At 36.8% G+C, this 14,210-nt stretch overlaps 2 protein-coding genes across 6 annotated transcripts in view; one reads left to right on the top strand and one right to left on the bottom strand.

Annotated features, from left to right (window-relative positions):
• Positions 1-10,214, top strand: part of zfyve21 (zinc finger, FYVE domain containing 21) — a 28,983-nt gene extending 18,769 nt beyond the window's left edge. The window contains exons 5-8 of one of the 2 annotated variants that reach the window (XM_073039757.1): positions 3,966-4,057; positions 4,582-4,635; positions 6,783-6,925; positions 9,164-10,214. In XM_073039757.1, coding sequence (XP_072895858.1) covers positions 3,966-4,057; positions 4,582-4,635; positions 6,783-6,925; positions 9,164-9,199 — 325 coding nt within the window. In that variant the 3' untranslated portion in view covers positions 9,200-10,214. The remainder of the gene's footprint in view (positions 1-3,965; positions 4,058-4,581; positions 4,636-6,782; positions 6,926-9,163) is intronic. The other variant, XM_073039758.1, reaches the window with a different exon arrangement.
• A 550-nt stretch (positions 10,215-10,764) lies between these two features.
• Positions 10,765-14,210, bottom strand: part of ppp1r13bb (protein phosphatase 1, regulatory subunit 13Bb) — an 80,893-nt gene continuing 77,447 nt past the window's right edge. For all 4 annotated transcript variants that reach the window (XM_073039761.1, XM_073039762.1, XM_073039759.1 and 1 more), the window contains 2 exons: positions 13,463-13,662; positions 10,765-11,695 (listed from right to left, as the gene is read on the bottom strand). In XM_073039761.1, the coding sequence (XP_072895862.1) occupies positions 11,654-11,695; positions 13,463-13,662 (242 nt within the window). In that variant the 3' untranslated portion in view covers positions 10,765-11,653. The remainder of the gene's footprint in view (positions 11,696-13,462; positions 13,663-14,210) is intronic.

Below are 14,210 nucleotides of genomic sequence, written 5' to 3' on the forward strand. Positions count from 1 at the left end.
GCTCAAAAGGTTGTGGACATAGTTTTTAAATGTTTTTAAGTCTGAAGCAGAAAGATTGTTAATGACGAGGGTTAGTGTTGGTTGATGGAAATGTGGAATTGAAGATTTGTTGGTCTGTTCCTAGTTGGTGTAGAAAATAAGTCATTCTATCAAAACTGTATGCGTGGGTGATAAATGTAGATGTTGTTTATGGAATACAAAGGACTGGTATATTTTTAAAATGAATTTAAAAGATTCTGAATTAGCCTGGTGTTGAGCAGTTCTTGCTTTCCTCAACTGCCAATTATCAGATAGTCCAAATCCACAAAGTTGTAAAGTTGTCTAGAAGGGAGCTGAAGAGCTCCTGAAATTTTCCAGTACATTTCCCAATGTCTATACTTTCAAAATGTTTCATACCTCCCTAGCCTGTTCTACCACTCTATAGATGCAGTGACATAGAAAACAGTGCCTCAGCTTTGGGTTATTCATTGCGAATGTGATGTAGAACCAGGGAAGTTAGCAATGTTCTTGCAGTTTTGCAATCATCAAGTTTTCAGAACAGAACAGATGGGTAGTGCATTTAAAAAAAAAAATAAGGACATCACAAACAAGTTCAGCTGTGCATTTCCTGTCTTTAGATGCTTTGGGAGGAATTCCGACTCCAGCAGTGTCTTAGATGAAAGTACATCAAATAGGCTTGAGTTTGAGATGATAGAGAGTTAGCAGTGCATTTCCAGTTATCAATTATGTGCAACTTGGAAGGGAACTTGGAGGTAGTGTTCCAGTGCACCTGCTGCTCATGGTAATAGAGATAATGTGTTTGAGAAGTGCTTTTGCAATAATTCATCCAAGTACTGCTACTTGCAGCAGCTCAGTTTCTATACTCACCATCCTCTACCTATGGCCCCCTGGTGTTGACAGCATTCTCCATACTAAGCTTGGAGCAATTTCTTCTATGAAGGTTGCTTGATTAACAGAACAACTATGCTTGTCAAAAGTGGATGTGCTCCTGACAAAACAATGCTATGCTACAAAGATGACTGCCATTTTTAGCACTGAATGCATCTGAAGTGCTAAATGAAATTGCAGAGTAGGCCAAACTTTCTATGAGACAGAATCCTTCATTTTGGGAATTAACCTAATGAATCACCTTTTCAGTTGCCTGTAATGCAGTATATCAGAATTTTAAACCAGGAGACAAAATGGTTTTTCCATACATCTATATTATGTACCATTGTAATAAGAATTCCCATTCTCCTTGCAGTGAAGACCAATTTTCCACTTGCTGGAACTCCCCTAATTTGTTTTACAAGGACTTGTTATATGTAACAGGATGTTAAGTCCCTTGTGACTGTGTGGCTAAGCACAGCTCCAATGCCATGACTGTCATTGGTGGTGACCAATCAGCATAGGACAGAGATTGAAAATCTAGCTGAATGGTGTCACAGCAACGACCTCTCACTCCATGTCAGCAAGACCAAGGAGATGATTGTTGTTTTCAAGAGGAGGAAACCAGAGAACAATGAGCCAGTCTTCATGAGGACATCAGACCTCGTGAGAGTAGGCAAATTTAAATTTCTCAGTGTTATCATTTTAGAGGACCTATCAGGCCTAGCAAGTAAATGCTGCTACAATGAAGGCATTGCAACACCTGTACTTTCTTGGAACTTTGCAAAGGTTCAGCTTCACATCTAAAACTTTGACAGACTTCTATAGATGTGTAGTGGAGAGCAATGTTCCCTCTAATTTGTAATGACCAGTGTGCACAAAAAATCTTGTGCAGTGCAATGTTTTGCCTAGTAACAATGTGTGCACTGAATAATTTTCTTCAATAAAAACAATATAAATAAGCCAGTTCTAAAATCTGCAGACAGATCATTGCAAACTCCATGTTGTCAGCTCCGCCCACATCAGAAACCAGAAAAGGAAATATGATTGTGTACGAGGTAGAGGGTGACAGTCTTTTAAATTCCTTTGTGTAATGGTAGCAAACGATGTGTACAGGCGTATACGCGCCCACCTTACGGGGAACATTGGTGGAGAGTATATTGACTCGTTGCCTCACAGCCTGGTATGGAAACACCAATGCCCTTGAACAGAAAATACTAAAAACTCTAGTGTCGTGGTCGCCAACCTTTTTAAGCCCAAGATCCCCTACCACGGCCTTAGTGAAAGGCAAGATTGACCTACTCCTGCATGCGCACCAGGCAGAAGGGACTGGAAGTGGAACCCCGCAGCCCCGGAAGCAGTCTCTTTGCAGGTGGCTTTCTGTAGTGGGAGTGTGCCTATGTTACCATTACCATGTTGGAATTTAAAGGGGGAGAAGTGTTGTAATGTGAGCATTATAAAGATAGGTTGATGCCGATTAGGATAATGGTGATGTAGCAGTGCTCCCGCTGTGGAGAGCTGTTTGTAAAGACAGGTTGTTTCCGGGTTACGGGGTTTTACTTTTTGGTCTTTTCTGTCTGGTGTGCATTTTTCTTTTTTTTTTCCCCAGGATCTACTGGAAAAGTCTCAAAGATTGACTGGTCGATTGCAATCGACCAGTTGCCAACCACTGCCTTAGTGGATACGGCACAATCCATCATGGACAAAGCCCTCCCCACCATTGAGCACATCTACTAAGTGCTGCCAGAGGAAAGCAGCATCTGTTATCAGGGACCCTCACCACCCAAGTCATGCCCACTTCTCACTGTTGCCATCAGGAAAGTGGTACAGGAGCCTCAGTACATGCACCACCAGATTCAGGAACAGTTAATACTCCTTAACCATCGTGCTCTTGAACCAGAAGAGATAACTTCTCTTGCCCATTACTGAAATGTTCTCACAACCTATGAAGTCACTTTCAATGACTTTTCATCTCATGTTCTCTATTTATTGCTTATTTATTTATTTTTCTTTTGTGTTTGCACAGTTCGTCTTTTGCAGATTGTTTGTTTGTCCAGCCTGTCGGTGTGGTCTTTCGATTCTATTTTGCTTCTTGGATTTACTGAGTATGCCCGCAAGAAGCTGTCCAAAGACGTACTGATTAGCAGGTTAATTGGTCATTGTAACTAGTCCTGTGATTAGGTTAGGGTTAAATCAGGTTTTGTCGTGGGTTACTGGGTGGAGCAGTTTGAAAAGCCAGAAGGACCTATTTCTGCGCTGTCTCTAAATGAAATAAAAATTGTAATAAGTATGTTTCTATTTACAAACTTTGAGTTATCTGTAACCAGATCAAGATTTTTCTTTGCATTTAAAAGAAGTAAGCTTGAAGCTCACAGTGGTTGGAATATAAATGCAGATATCATCCCTTTCCTAGTGGTGTTAAAAAAAAAAACAGCTGAAATACAGTTGTGTGATTTGAGGGTTTAGCAGGGGAATTAATATTTAATATAGAACTGAAGACTTAAAATATAAGTACCAGTGTTTCCTTCGAATCATTAAAAGTAGAAGCACTAAAGTTGACTTCGGTATTTTTCTGGAATATTTTAAATTTTCTAGTTGTTACTGCAAGGAGAAGAATCAGATCAACATGTATAAGAGGTTATAAGCCAAATGTAGTTTTCCTAAGTATCTTTTCTTGGTTTGAAGTGTAAAATTTTCTCTATTTCAATTTTTGTCATTTCGAGTCCAAGTTACAAACAGCTACAGCGACTTGCTAATATGGTTAGGCTACTGTTGCCATTAATACTTTAAGACATAATTTGGCTTCAATACAGACGGTGTAAAATCATACGTTGAGCTGCATACACATTTTGATAATCTGAGATGCATCATATAGAGTAATTTTTAATAATTTCATACTTAAGCCGTATGGGTACAGTGTTAGTGGATAAGAAATGGTAGTCTGTGATTTTTGGGAACTGGCAAGGGCAAGTGGGTGAAAGCCAAGAAAGCAAACGGTGAGATGTTTGGATAGTTTGCTGATTGGATTTTATAATGGCAGTCTTCAAAATATTTTAGTTCATTATTTTTATTTAATTATTAATTTCAAATTTTGCTAGGTATTTATATCTGGATGGAGAAAATCACTTTGAAATTGAAGTTGCTCGAATTATAAATGTTCAGGTGCTGACTGAAGGTTTTACTCCTGGAGGTAATTTTCAATATCCTATTTACACAAATAACTGATTTCAACAGTAACAACTTTGTTAACTCTAATTTCAGAGAAAAATACTGCTTTAAAGATCATTGGTTTAATAATAGATTCTGCAGCTGGAACTGATGGGATTTGTGATGAGAAACAGGTTGGTTGTTGTATAGAAATAATCTCTGTAGGAATTGCCATTAGTTCAGGTTAAGCTCTGTAGGTCAGTGTTTTTGTTTGGACTGGTTGAAATGTCAAAAGAATAATAGCTGATGTGCTGCCCATAACTACACAACAGATTACATTGACAACTTTAAAATTAGCAGAACATGGATTGCCTTTATTTTCTAAAATATATCAGTGAAATAAAATTTTTTAAATTTAATTTTGGTTTGCTACCTTAAAATTATGATTTATAAGTTAGGGGTATTTGTGTGCTGAATTAGATGGAGGACATATTTTCCTGATTAGAATGGCCTGAAACTAATCCTTCTTTTCAATGCCTGTTGCTGCTGCCTATCATCTTGAAACAGAAAAAGATATTCACACTTACACCAGCCTACTGGAGAACCCGTACATTACTGAAGGTTAGAAGTATGATTGTAAAATTAACCCATAGTGTGCTGATTTTCTAATTGTGTTTTGGAGTTTGGCTTCTAATATACCTTCTGCTGGTTGCTTTGTGAATGATGTTTTTCCTGTGAGGAATAATCAATGTAGTTTCAGTTGAACTGAACTCAGTTATTGAATCTGAGTTTGCAATGCATTGTAAATTACAAGACAAACTCCTCTAAAACTAAGCATTTTACAGTTTTCCCTCTTTGCTTGCTTTTACATTGCATGAGCTCTTTGCTGCAAGTAGAAATAGTAGCATTTTGCTTCCAAGAATATTATGTTAATATCTTATTCAGCTTGCACATTTCCATCTTATTCAGCATATGCAATATCAAACTTAGATTCGGCAACTGTTTTGCAGAACACCTATGCTCTGTTGTTATAGCCATGCTGTATGCCATTTCAAATCCTTTCCCCATTCCCACAACAAACCTGTTTGTTCTCAACCTTCTCCATCGTCCGGGCGTAGACATATGCAAACTAGAAGAACAGTATCACTTATTCCATCTAGGTAGCTTACAGACCAAAAGTTAACATTTGTATTTTCCATTTTAAAGTAAACTACTTTTCCTGTATTCCTTTCTCTTCTTCTGCACTTCTCACTCCCCCTCATTTCCACCTACGTAAATGGAACTATTACTCACACACTATACCTCCTCTCCCCTTCTAATGTGTTCCATCTGGCCATCATCCTTCTCTTTTATCTCGTTCCACTTATCACCTTCCTTACCAAATTCCAACATTTGCAACCTCTTGTGTTTCTGTTTTATTATCCTCTCCTCTCACCCCTACATCTATTCCCATTTTCCTACACTACCTATCGTTCACCAGTCACTCTGTAACTTCCATGCCTCTTCCTCATATACCTGGATCCACCTGCCCGTAATGTCCCTTCTCATTCAGTTCTGCCTATCACCTTCCTATCTTGCCTTGCCCTTCCTTCTCACCTCTTTTATATGGCTATCTCCCTTGTACACTGTGTCCTGATGCAGGGTCTCAAACTGAAATGAAAACTTTCTCTTTACCCTCTCGGATGCCATTTGACTCGGAGTTCCTCTAGCAGTTTTGCACTCCACACTCACTATCTGCAGTTTTTCTTGTCTCCTGTAAAATGGTGTTGCTCATAATTGAATACCTTGCATTTATTTTGGGCTATTTGAAATCTTACTATTAATGGAAAGATATAAGATCCACTTAACTAGAAAACATCTGAAATAATTTTGGACTCTTTTGTTAGGTTAGATACAATGGTGGTGCACTGAGTTGTTTTGACTCAAATGTTGCCTAGATTTTGCCTAGATCACCACTGCCCAAATTTGAAGCTGGTTCCCATCACATTTGGCATTTCTTGATGAGGATGGGTGTGAGAAAGGCCAGAGTTCCTATAGCTGATTATTTGCTTTCTAATTCTTTCTCTCACCCAATATGTTCAGTAGAAGCAAATATAAATTGCCCATCTTTTCAGAGTAAAAAGTGGCCATTAAATTTTGCATATTTTTATTTGGCAAAAATTCATAGTTTAAATGTTTTGTAACGAAATCACGTGGTTTTATGATGTTACTTTTTAAAAAAACTTTTTGCAGTCTTGTTCTTAGTCACCCAATCCTGTAAACTCATACTTGCTCTAATTGTGATAAGATAGTTTTGATTAATCTGACCAAATTTTTGTACCTATTCAGTAATTGAATGACATTTTATTACATTAGATGACATATTTAAATTAGATTCATATTAAATCCTGATTTTAAAGTTTCTAAATCTATAGGATGACATACTTGAGTTAAAGGAATATAAAACGGATATGAATTGTATCACAGGAACCATTAGCCATGAGGCAGAGGATACAGCTGTGCTGAGTTTCCGATCCGGAATTGTTGTTTCTTCCCCCTTTTGTCTTTATATTCTGGTGTATGGTGGGGATGGGTAGTTAGCACAACAGGCAAAGGAAGTATTCATGCAAGCTTTAAATAGAAATTACCTCGAAAGGAAATTTTAGTAATATTTTATCCTTGGAGGGGAGAAGTTTTTTGGAGAAGCTGCTTTGTTGCATAATATGATAATGCAAGCCTGATTAGCAGTTCACTTTTCAGCCAAATTTATTTTAATCTGTAAATTTCAGGTGGCAATACTCGTGCCACAGGGATGCTGATCCAATACAAAATTTTGGGGTCTCAGGAACCAAAACAGCTGAAGTTAAGTGCATCTGATGATTTCAATAGCAACAAGAAGATGGCTGTTGGTTGGCTGGCTGCTATGCACAAGGTGAAGTTTAATAATATGTTTTGCATATTCAAAAGACTATTTCCATTAATTTGGAGCAAATGATTTATTTTGCTATAAGTAATAAAGTTACAATTGTAATGACAGTAATGTAAAATTCAGTTTAAGACTAAAGGCAAGAGGATGTAGGGGAATATCTGTCAAATGGTTAAACATAAGGAATATATTGCCTATTTATTCCATTTTGTAATCTCTGAATCTGAAAGGACATAATTAGTCTCATTTCGAAATTAAAGCCCACTCCTCAATGGTTTCCTTATTCGCCAACTTTAGAAAAGTAGTAGGTGAACATACCCAATGATAGCAATAACATTTATAATTTTGACTGTTTTATTGTTAGAGATTGCAAAAGCCTTGGCAAAGTAAATGTTGACAGGCAGGAGGTGGCTTGTCTCTTAAAGGTGACATGCATTTTTGGAGGGGCAAACGAGAAGAGAAACCTCGTTAACAAGAATGAGGTTGGACTGCAAATGCCACATCCCTAGAAGCTACACTGATCTTGTGGAGTTTGTGAGGGGTGGGGGCAGTAAGTGGAAGGAAGTCATCCTCTGGTGTGGCAGGCAAACTGATCACAAGACCATAAAACATATGAGCAGAATTTGGCTCATTGGGTCTGCTCCACTATTCCTGTCTGGTTTGTTGTCCCTCTCAACCCCATTCTCTTGCCTTTTTCCCATAACCTTTGATACCCTTACTAATCAAGTACCTACCTACCACTACTTTAAATATATTCAATGACTTGGTCTTCATAGCTGTCTGTGGCAATGAATTCCACAGAATCACCATGCTCTAAATAAATCCCTCATCATCTAGACTAAAGGGATGTCCCTTTTATTACAAGGCTGTGCCCTCCGGTCCTAAATCTCTTTGGGTGACTTCAGTGCCAAGTATGGAAAAGATGCAAAACAAAATTCTGCAATTAACCTGAGAAACACAGATCTGGTCCGTTACCTCAAGACACCTTGAAGGCAGACATCATTGAAGATATTCAACATCAACTCTTTGGCCATTGAGGAAAAACAATTTGAAGATAAATTCAATACCAAATGCACAGTCTACTGTACAGCAATAATCTGTCCTCCACTATGCTTCCAGAATCAGTTAGTAACATAAGCAGACTAATAGGGTTGTTCTCAGACTGAAAATCCCAGCATTTAGGCTATAACATACATTTGGGAAAGCCCTGAGAATGATTGGAATGTTCTCACTCAGTGGAGAAAGAAAATCATTGGATTGAGAACCTATCTACAGAACACAAAGCCCAACAGAAACAGCAGAAGTAGCATGTCACTTCTAAACTGCCTCAGAACCCACAAGTTGAAGGGGAATGTTGGGGTATCATTCTCACTACTGACATAACATGTGAAGATTATTCACTTCAACAGAGCCCATGAGCTTGCTGGAAGTATTGAGAATGAGAATAGGCCACCAGTAAATGGTGAAGATAAAAAAAATCGTTTTTCAAAAAGGAAAAGTCAAGTTAACCACAGATGCATCATGGTAACAGACCCTTCCAAGCTGGTGCTACCATGCCTACCCACTTAGTTGGAAAATTGGGAGTCACCAAAGGAATAGAGTACACAAGTATAAAAGTGCTTTCAGGAAATTGGGAAAAGGCCAGAGCAATAATTCTGGTCAAGAAAATATTGATGATCTAAAAGAAAATACTGGAAACTTCATTTTACTTTCTACAGTGCTATTTGATCCCTGCAGTTGTATTTTCAGAGTTTGTATTTTACTCATTAGTTGTATTGTCACCCAAGTAAAAAGGCAGTAATTCATGTTCCAGTAGTCTGCAAATGTAATCCAGGATGCTACTTGAGTGCAGTATTTATCTGGATAATCAAGAATACAATGGCAGGAATGGGAGAGCAGGGGAGTCCTGGCCAATATTTGGCTATCAAAATTCACCACTGAAAGACTATAATCCAATTAAAGTTACAAATTGACAGACTATATGTAAGGAATTGTTATAACTCAGTTGATAGTCTCTGCCCAATTTGAGGGTTTTGTTTTTGTGGCACAGTAGAGACATTCATATTACTAGCCTTAGCTGTATTTAAATACTGGTACCAAATGGAAGGAACAACCTTTACATTTTCTTGCAACTATGACTGTTGTACATAGCGCAATGTTTTTTTTTTTGCATAGTGAAAATTGAACTGTACCATTCTTTCAACCCATCCCGCAAATCATGATCATCTGTATCTCAATCAACAGGCAGCAAAACTTCTATATGAATCAAGAGACCAGTAACTCTTTCAGAATTCCTGAAAAACAAAGATGCAGCTGTCAGCCTGAAGAGGAATGGAAAATACTTTTTCCTGCTCTGGTGTACAGTCAGTTTTTAGTACTTTTGTATTAGTGATTTTTCTGAAAACACTTAAAAATGCAGCAAATTTCAGGACTATTTTTGGTGCATTTAAATATTCAGTATAGTGCAATATAAATTTACAATGTTTTAAATGTAACCTTACATTTAAACTTGCTAAATATTAATCTATTTTTTAATCATTAACTGAGAACTGCACTGCAGTATTTTGCAAATATTATATTAATGTTGAAGTATAAAATTCTAATTACAAAAGTAGAAAATTGTGTAGACTTCAGTTCTGTATTTAGCAGGTAGTTTTGACCTGTGACTGAAGATTGAAAATGTTTACATTTACCGGTAATTTTAATAGCAGGAAATGCTGAAGCCCACAAAGTGCCATTGTTTTGCTTGGATTTTATATTGTTGCTTTCCCTTCCCCTAGAATTTAATTGATATACCAAAGGAAATCCCTCCCCCATTGTGGATGCTTTGCATAACCCTGCTTATTCCTGCAATTATGTATTGATAGTCTTCAGAAAGTTATTGGTTATTAATGTGAAGTCTGTAGCAACTGCATGAAAAAAACTGGATTGTTAGAAGTTACTTTTGAAGTACTGAAAGTTGCAGATGAGATAATACTATACCAGTTTGTTGAATGTTCTGGAAACTGAACATTGTGTATAAACCTAACTTTTTATTTCTTTGATTACTCAAGTATTGCATGTAGAGTCTGAATTTGAAATTTGTATTTGATGCAACCTAGGGTGTGGGTAGAAAGAAGGGAAAGCAGACCAGCTGTTAAGCTTTCTGGACCAAATATTATAATTTAAGTTCTGGTTATGTACAGGATTCACCTGGACTGAAATTGTATTTTAAGTTTGTATTCATGCTAGATAAATATCTAATCTTTGGTCAGTTTCAAGCACCTTCTGTATAATAAAAAAACAAATTCATGTTTGGGGTGATTAATTAAACTTGTTTCTTTCTTCTGGCCAAACAACTGGGAGTGCTAAAGCAACTGGCCCATCCAAATAGCTGAAAGACAGGTATTCATGCACATTTCCCATGAGCAGTTTCTTTGTGGCTTTGTAATGAAATCTTTTGATGCTGAGCAAAATTAAATAGTTATTTATTTTACTGGTTGATTTAAAAACATGACAAAAGACTATCGTGGCCTCAGAGGAAAAGGAGAGGCACACACAATGACGCAGGAACAGTTTCTTCCCCTCTGCTATTTGATTTCTGAATGGACATTAAACCCATGAACACCATCTCACTACTTTATTTCTATTTTTGCACTAATTTAATCTAGTATATACATACTGTAATTCATGATTCTTCCATTATGTATTGCAGCCAGAAGGACAATAAATTTCACGGCTTATGCTGGTGATATTAAACCCTATTCTGAACTCCGAACAATCCAGTGTTCAGTTTAGGACTATCAATTAAAAACCTGAAATAGCCATAGCAAACTAGAATCAAAATGAATCAACTGGAAACACTATTGTTCATGCCATTGTATTTTATTGTGTTTACATAACAGTTGTTAAAGCAGTGCATTACTATCAACTATGAAAAATTTAGTTGTCACATACATAATAGCTCACTGTTAAAATCTTATACATCACAATATTTACATTCAATACTACAGTGCTCAGTTAACAACTTAAATGATGAAATCTGGAACATGGTATTCAGGCCAAAGATTAAGCTTACTGCAGCTAAAGTTTCAAAGAAATATTATTGGAAAAAATAAGGCTCTTTAATATAGAAATATTTGAATACTTATAACAAGTGCTGTAGTGTTCTGCAACAAACATTGGGTAAGTTATTGCATTATTTCCATTGGCAACATAGGTTAATGTTTTGCAATATTCTTGTGCTCCTCTCCCATCCATTCCATTAATCACATACACCATTCCATTAATCACATACACTTCATTTACCTCAACAAATCTGGCAGTACACATCTTGCAAAAGCCACTGTCTCAATTATAATATTAAATTTTCCTTCATGTTCAAGCATACATTCCAAAATTCTTGCAGTTGTATCATAAACCAAATTAAATCCAAGTCCATCCACACAGCCATTCTATAAGTTAAAATTCTCTCTGAAACCAGGTTTGTATGAAACATTTTCTTTGATACCATTTCTTGACAACTACAAGGTCACTCTACCACTGTGTGTCCATGAGTGTAAGCAAATAGGCTGTGTGCATGCACACACCAGCATATATATGTAAGTGTTGTTCAAAGAAAAAGCACCATAAAGGAAACTACTGCATATCCAAATCACAGCACATAAATATCTACTTTCTTTCTGGTTGGAGGACACCCCCAATATGAAGAGTGTTGTGTCTGTTCCAGGTTCTGATCGGAAAGGCTAAATGATTTTAAGCTAGAGATCGTTGTCGAGGTTTTATTCTTGGATATAACTGTAAAACAAAGAAAGGTTAACAATTGGTTTTATTGCCTACAATACATTTTCTTTACCACTTCAAGCTGTACTGGTACTGTTCTAGATCAGAGAGCAACTTGGAGTTTTAATGTGCCTTTAATATCCAATGGTAAATGATTAGGAAGAGAATTTAATAACTTATGGACGTCTGAAGAAATGGCAGAAGAGTCTAGAAGAAATATATTCTTAGATGTGTAGAGGACTGAAGTTAGTTACACATGGAGTAAGATTTAACAGGCATTCAAACACAAGGATGAGAATTTAAACTAAATGTAGATGTTAGATCACCACTATAGATCAGTTGAGTATGGCGTAAGCAGGACACAATTTGGTTAAAATATAGGCACCAAAATTTTTTGATGAACTTCAGTGCATTACAGAATATACAAGGCTAATAGTGAAGTAACACAATTGTGTGAAAAATTTATTTCCCCCTCTATTAACTGTCTTTCATCCCTATCCCCTAACAAAAATATCACAGCAAATCAGGCCTGTGGCACAGTATTAACAATGACCACTATGAAATTTGATGTAGGATAATTTGAAAGTTAGCACTTAAGCTTAATATCAATTTTTGGCTCCATTTTGTTATAATTGGTAATAAAGTAATCTTAACAAGAAAGAATGACTTGAGGCAAGTCAAAAAGAAATGCACTAAAGTACATCAAGGAAACTTTTTCTTTTATTATAGCTAACAAATGATCAAAACTATTGGCTAAAATCTACAAAAAAATTAGAAAGAGTAGTTTTCTTTTGATCAGATTTGGATCTCAGTGGAACTCTGATTCCTCACTATAAAGTTATACCATCCAAAAGCATCAATTCAATTTTCCTGCAATCTCAGATTTTTGTTCTTAGAACTACCTGTCCAAAAGTACTATTAGTATTTGACCTGTTCTGAAACTCAACTGATCCAAAGCCCAATATAGGCAGTTAAATAATCTAAATAGCATTTGGCCTTTAACTGCAGAGTACATGAGCAAACATATTGCAGTAATATAGGGCTCCAGTGAAACCACTCCTGGAGTTCAGGCAATATTGGGAAAAAAAAAGCAAGACCAAAAAAAATGTTATTGTAGAGGGGGGTTGAACAAAGATGCAATGTACTGTTTTCTGGGATGATAGGTCTGTCACATTGAGTATCTTAGGCCCTTTCTTGAGTTTAGAAAAGTTAGAGACTACCTCAGCAAAACACAATTAGTAAACTGAACAATCTTTCTCCTGGCCAAGGAGTCTAAAACTACAGGGCACAGTGCTCTAATTAAAAGGCACTTTACGACTGGAATGAGGAAACATTTCTCTACCCTCATAGGTTCAGTCACTGATCTCTTTCAAGACAGAGACTGTAGATGCTACCTTTAGATGCTAGAGGAACTAAGAAATTTGGGAGGTAAAATATTTCCAGGTAGAAGATCAACCATATTGTTGAATGGCCGAGCAGGCTTCTGAAGAGCAGACTGGCCTAACCCGTTCCTATTTCTGATGTTCTTATGTTACACTGGGAGGCAAAAGAATGTAATCACTAAGCTTCTTAAATTTGCTTTCTTCCTAATTCTAGAGTACACCACACTTAAAGTAAAACAAGTCTATGCTGGGCCGAGAGCAAGATATGTTTGAATGGGGCCACTTGTCTCAAACTACTTTTATGAATTAGTATTATTTGCTTATTTTTGTTCCATGAGTATATATTTTATTGAGAACATCTAGAAATTATAGAATCAAAAAGATTTTAAGGCATGCTTACCCCAAGCAGATTACGAGGAACATAGCCTTCTTTATCATTAAAACGAGCCCACCACCAGTCTGGTTCAACATCATCTTTATGTCTCACAATTGTCAGAGGATCTCCTTCGTGGAATGATAATTCATCACTGTTCTTGGCTTCATAATCCCACAAAGCATAAACAACACCTTTGTTCATGACACCCATTTTTTCTTGCACTCCTATTGTGGGTAGAAAATAATTCTTGATCATCTTAGATGAAGGCAAACACAGGTTATTGTACATAATATTTGCTATATAGCTCTGTCTACAAGATCAAGCTTATTTTTGATCTTTTCAGAAGTTTTAAAGTCTGGGCTTGGAAAGTAACAAATGAAGGGAGAGAATTCTGCTTAAATAATAGCTTGTCATCAACTGGCAATCCATTACATGGTCTAAGGAAAGAAAGAACCAACTTTTCACAGCTTAAGCACCAAGTAGCTTCAGCATAGTTATGGAAAGGGATAAAAATCAGACGAAATGGTAAAGTGCTTAACTGGGGAAGGGCCAACTTTGAAGGGATGAGGCAGGAACTAGCAAGAGTAAATTGGAAACAGATGTTCAAAGGGGAAAGCACAGAAGTAATGTGGGAGAAGTTTAGGGACCACGAGCTGGGTTCAGGATAGGTTTGTCCCACTGAGGAAAGGAAAAAATGGTAGGAAAGGGGCTGACAAAACGTGAGGCAACTCGTCAAGAGAAAAAAGGAAGCATATGTTAGATGTAAGAAGCA

Source organism: Hemitrygon akajei, chromosome 3 (assembly GCF_048418815.1).
Source record: "Hemitrygon akajei chromosome 3, sHemAka1.3, whole genome shotgun sequence".
Taxonomy (NCBI): domain Eukaryota; kingdom Metazoa; phylum Chordata; class Chondrichthyes; order Myliobatiformes; family Dasyatidae; genus Hemitrygon; species Hemitrygon akajei.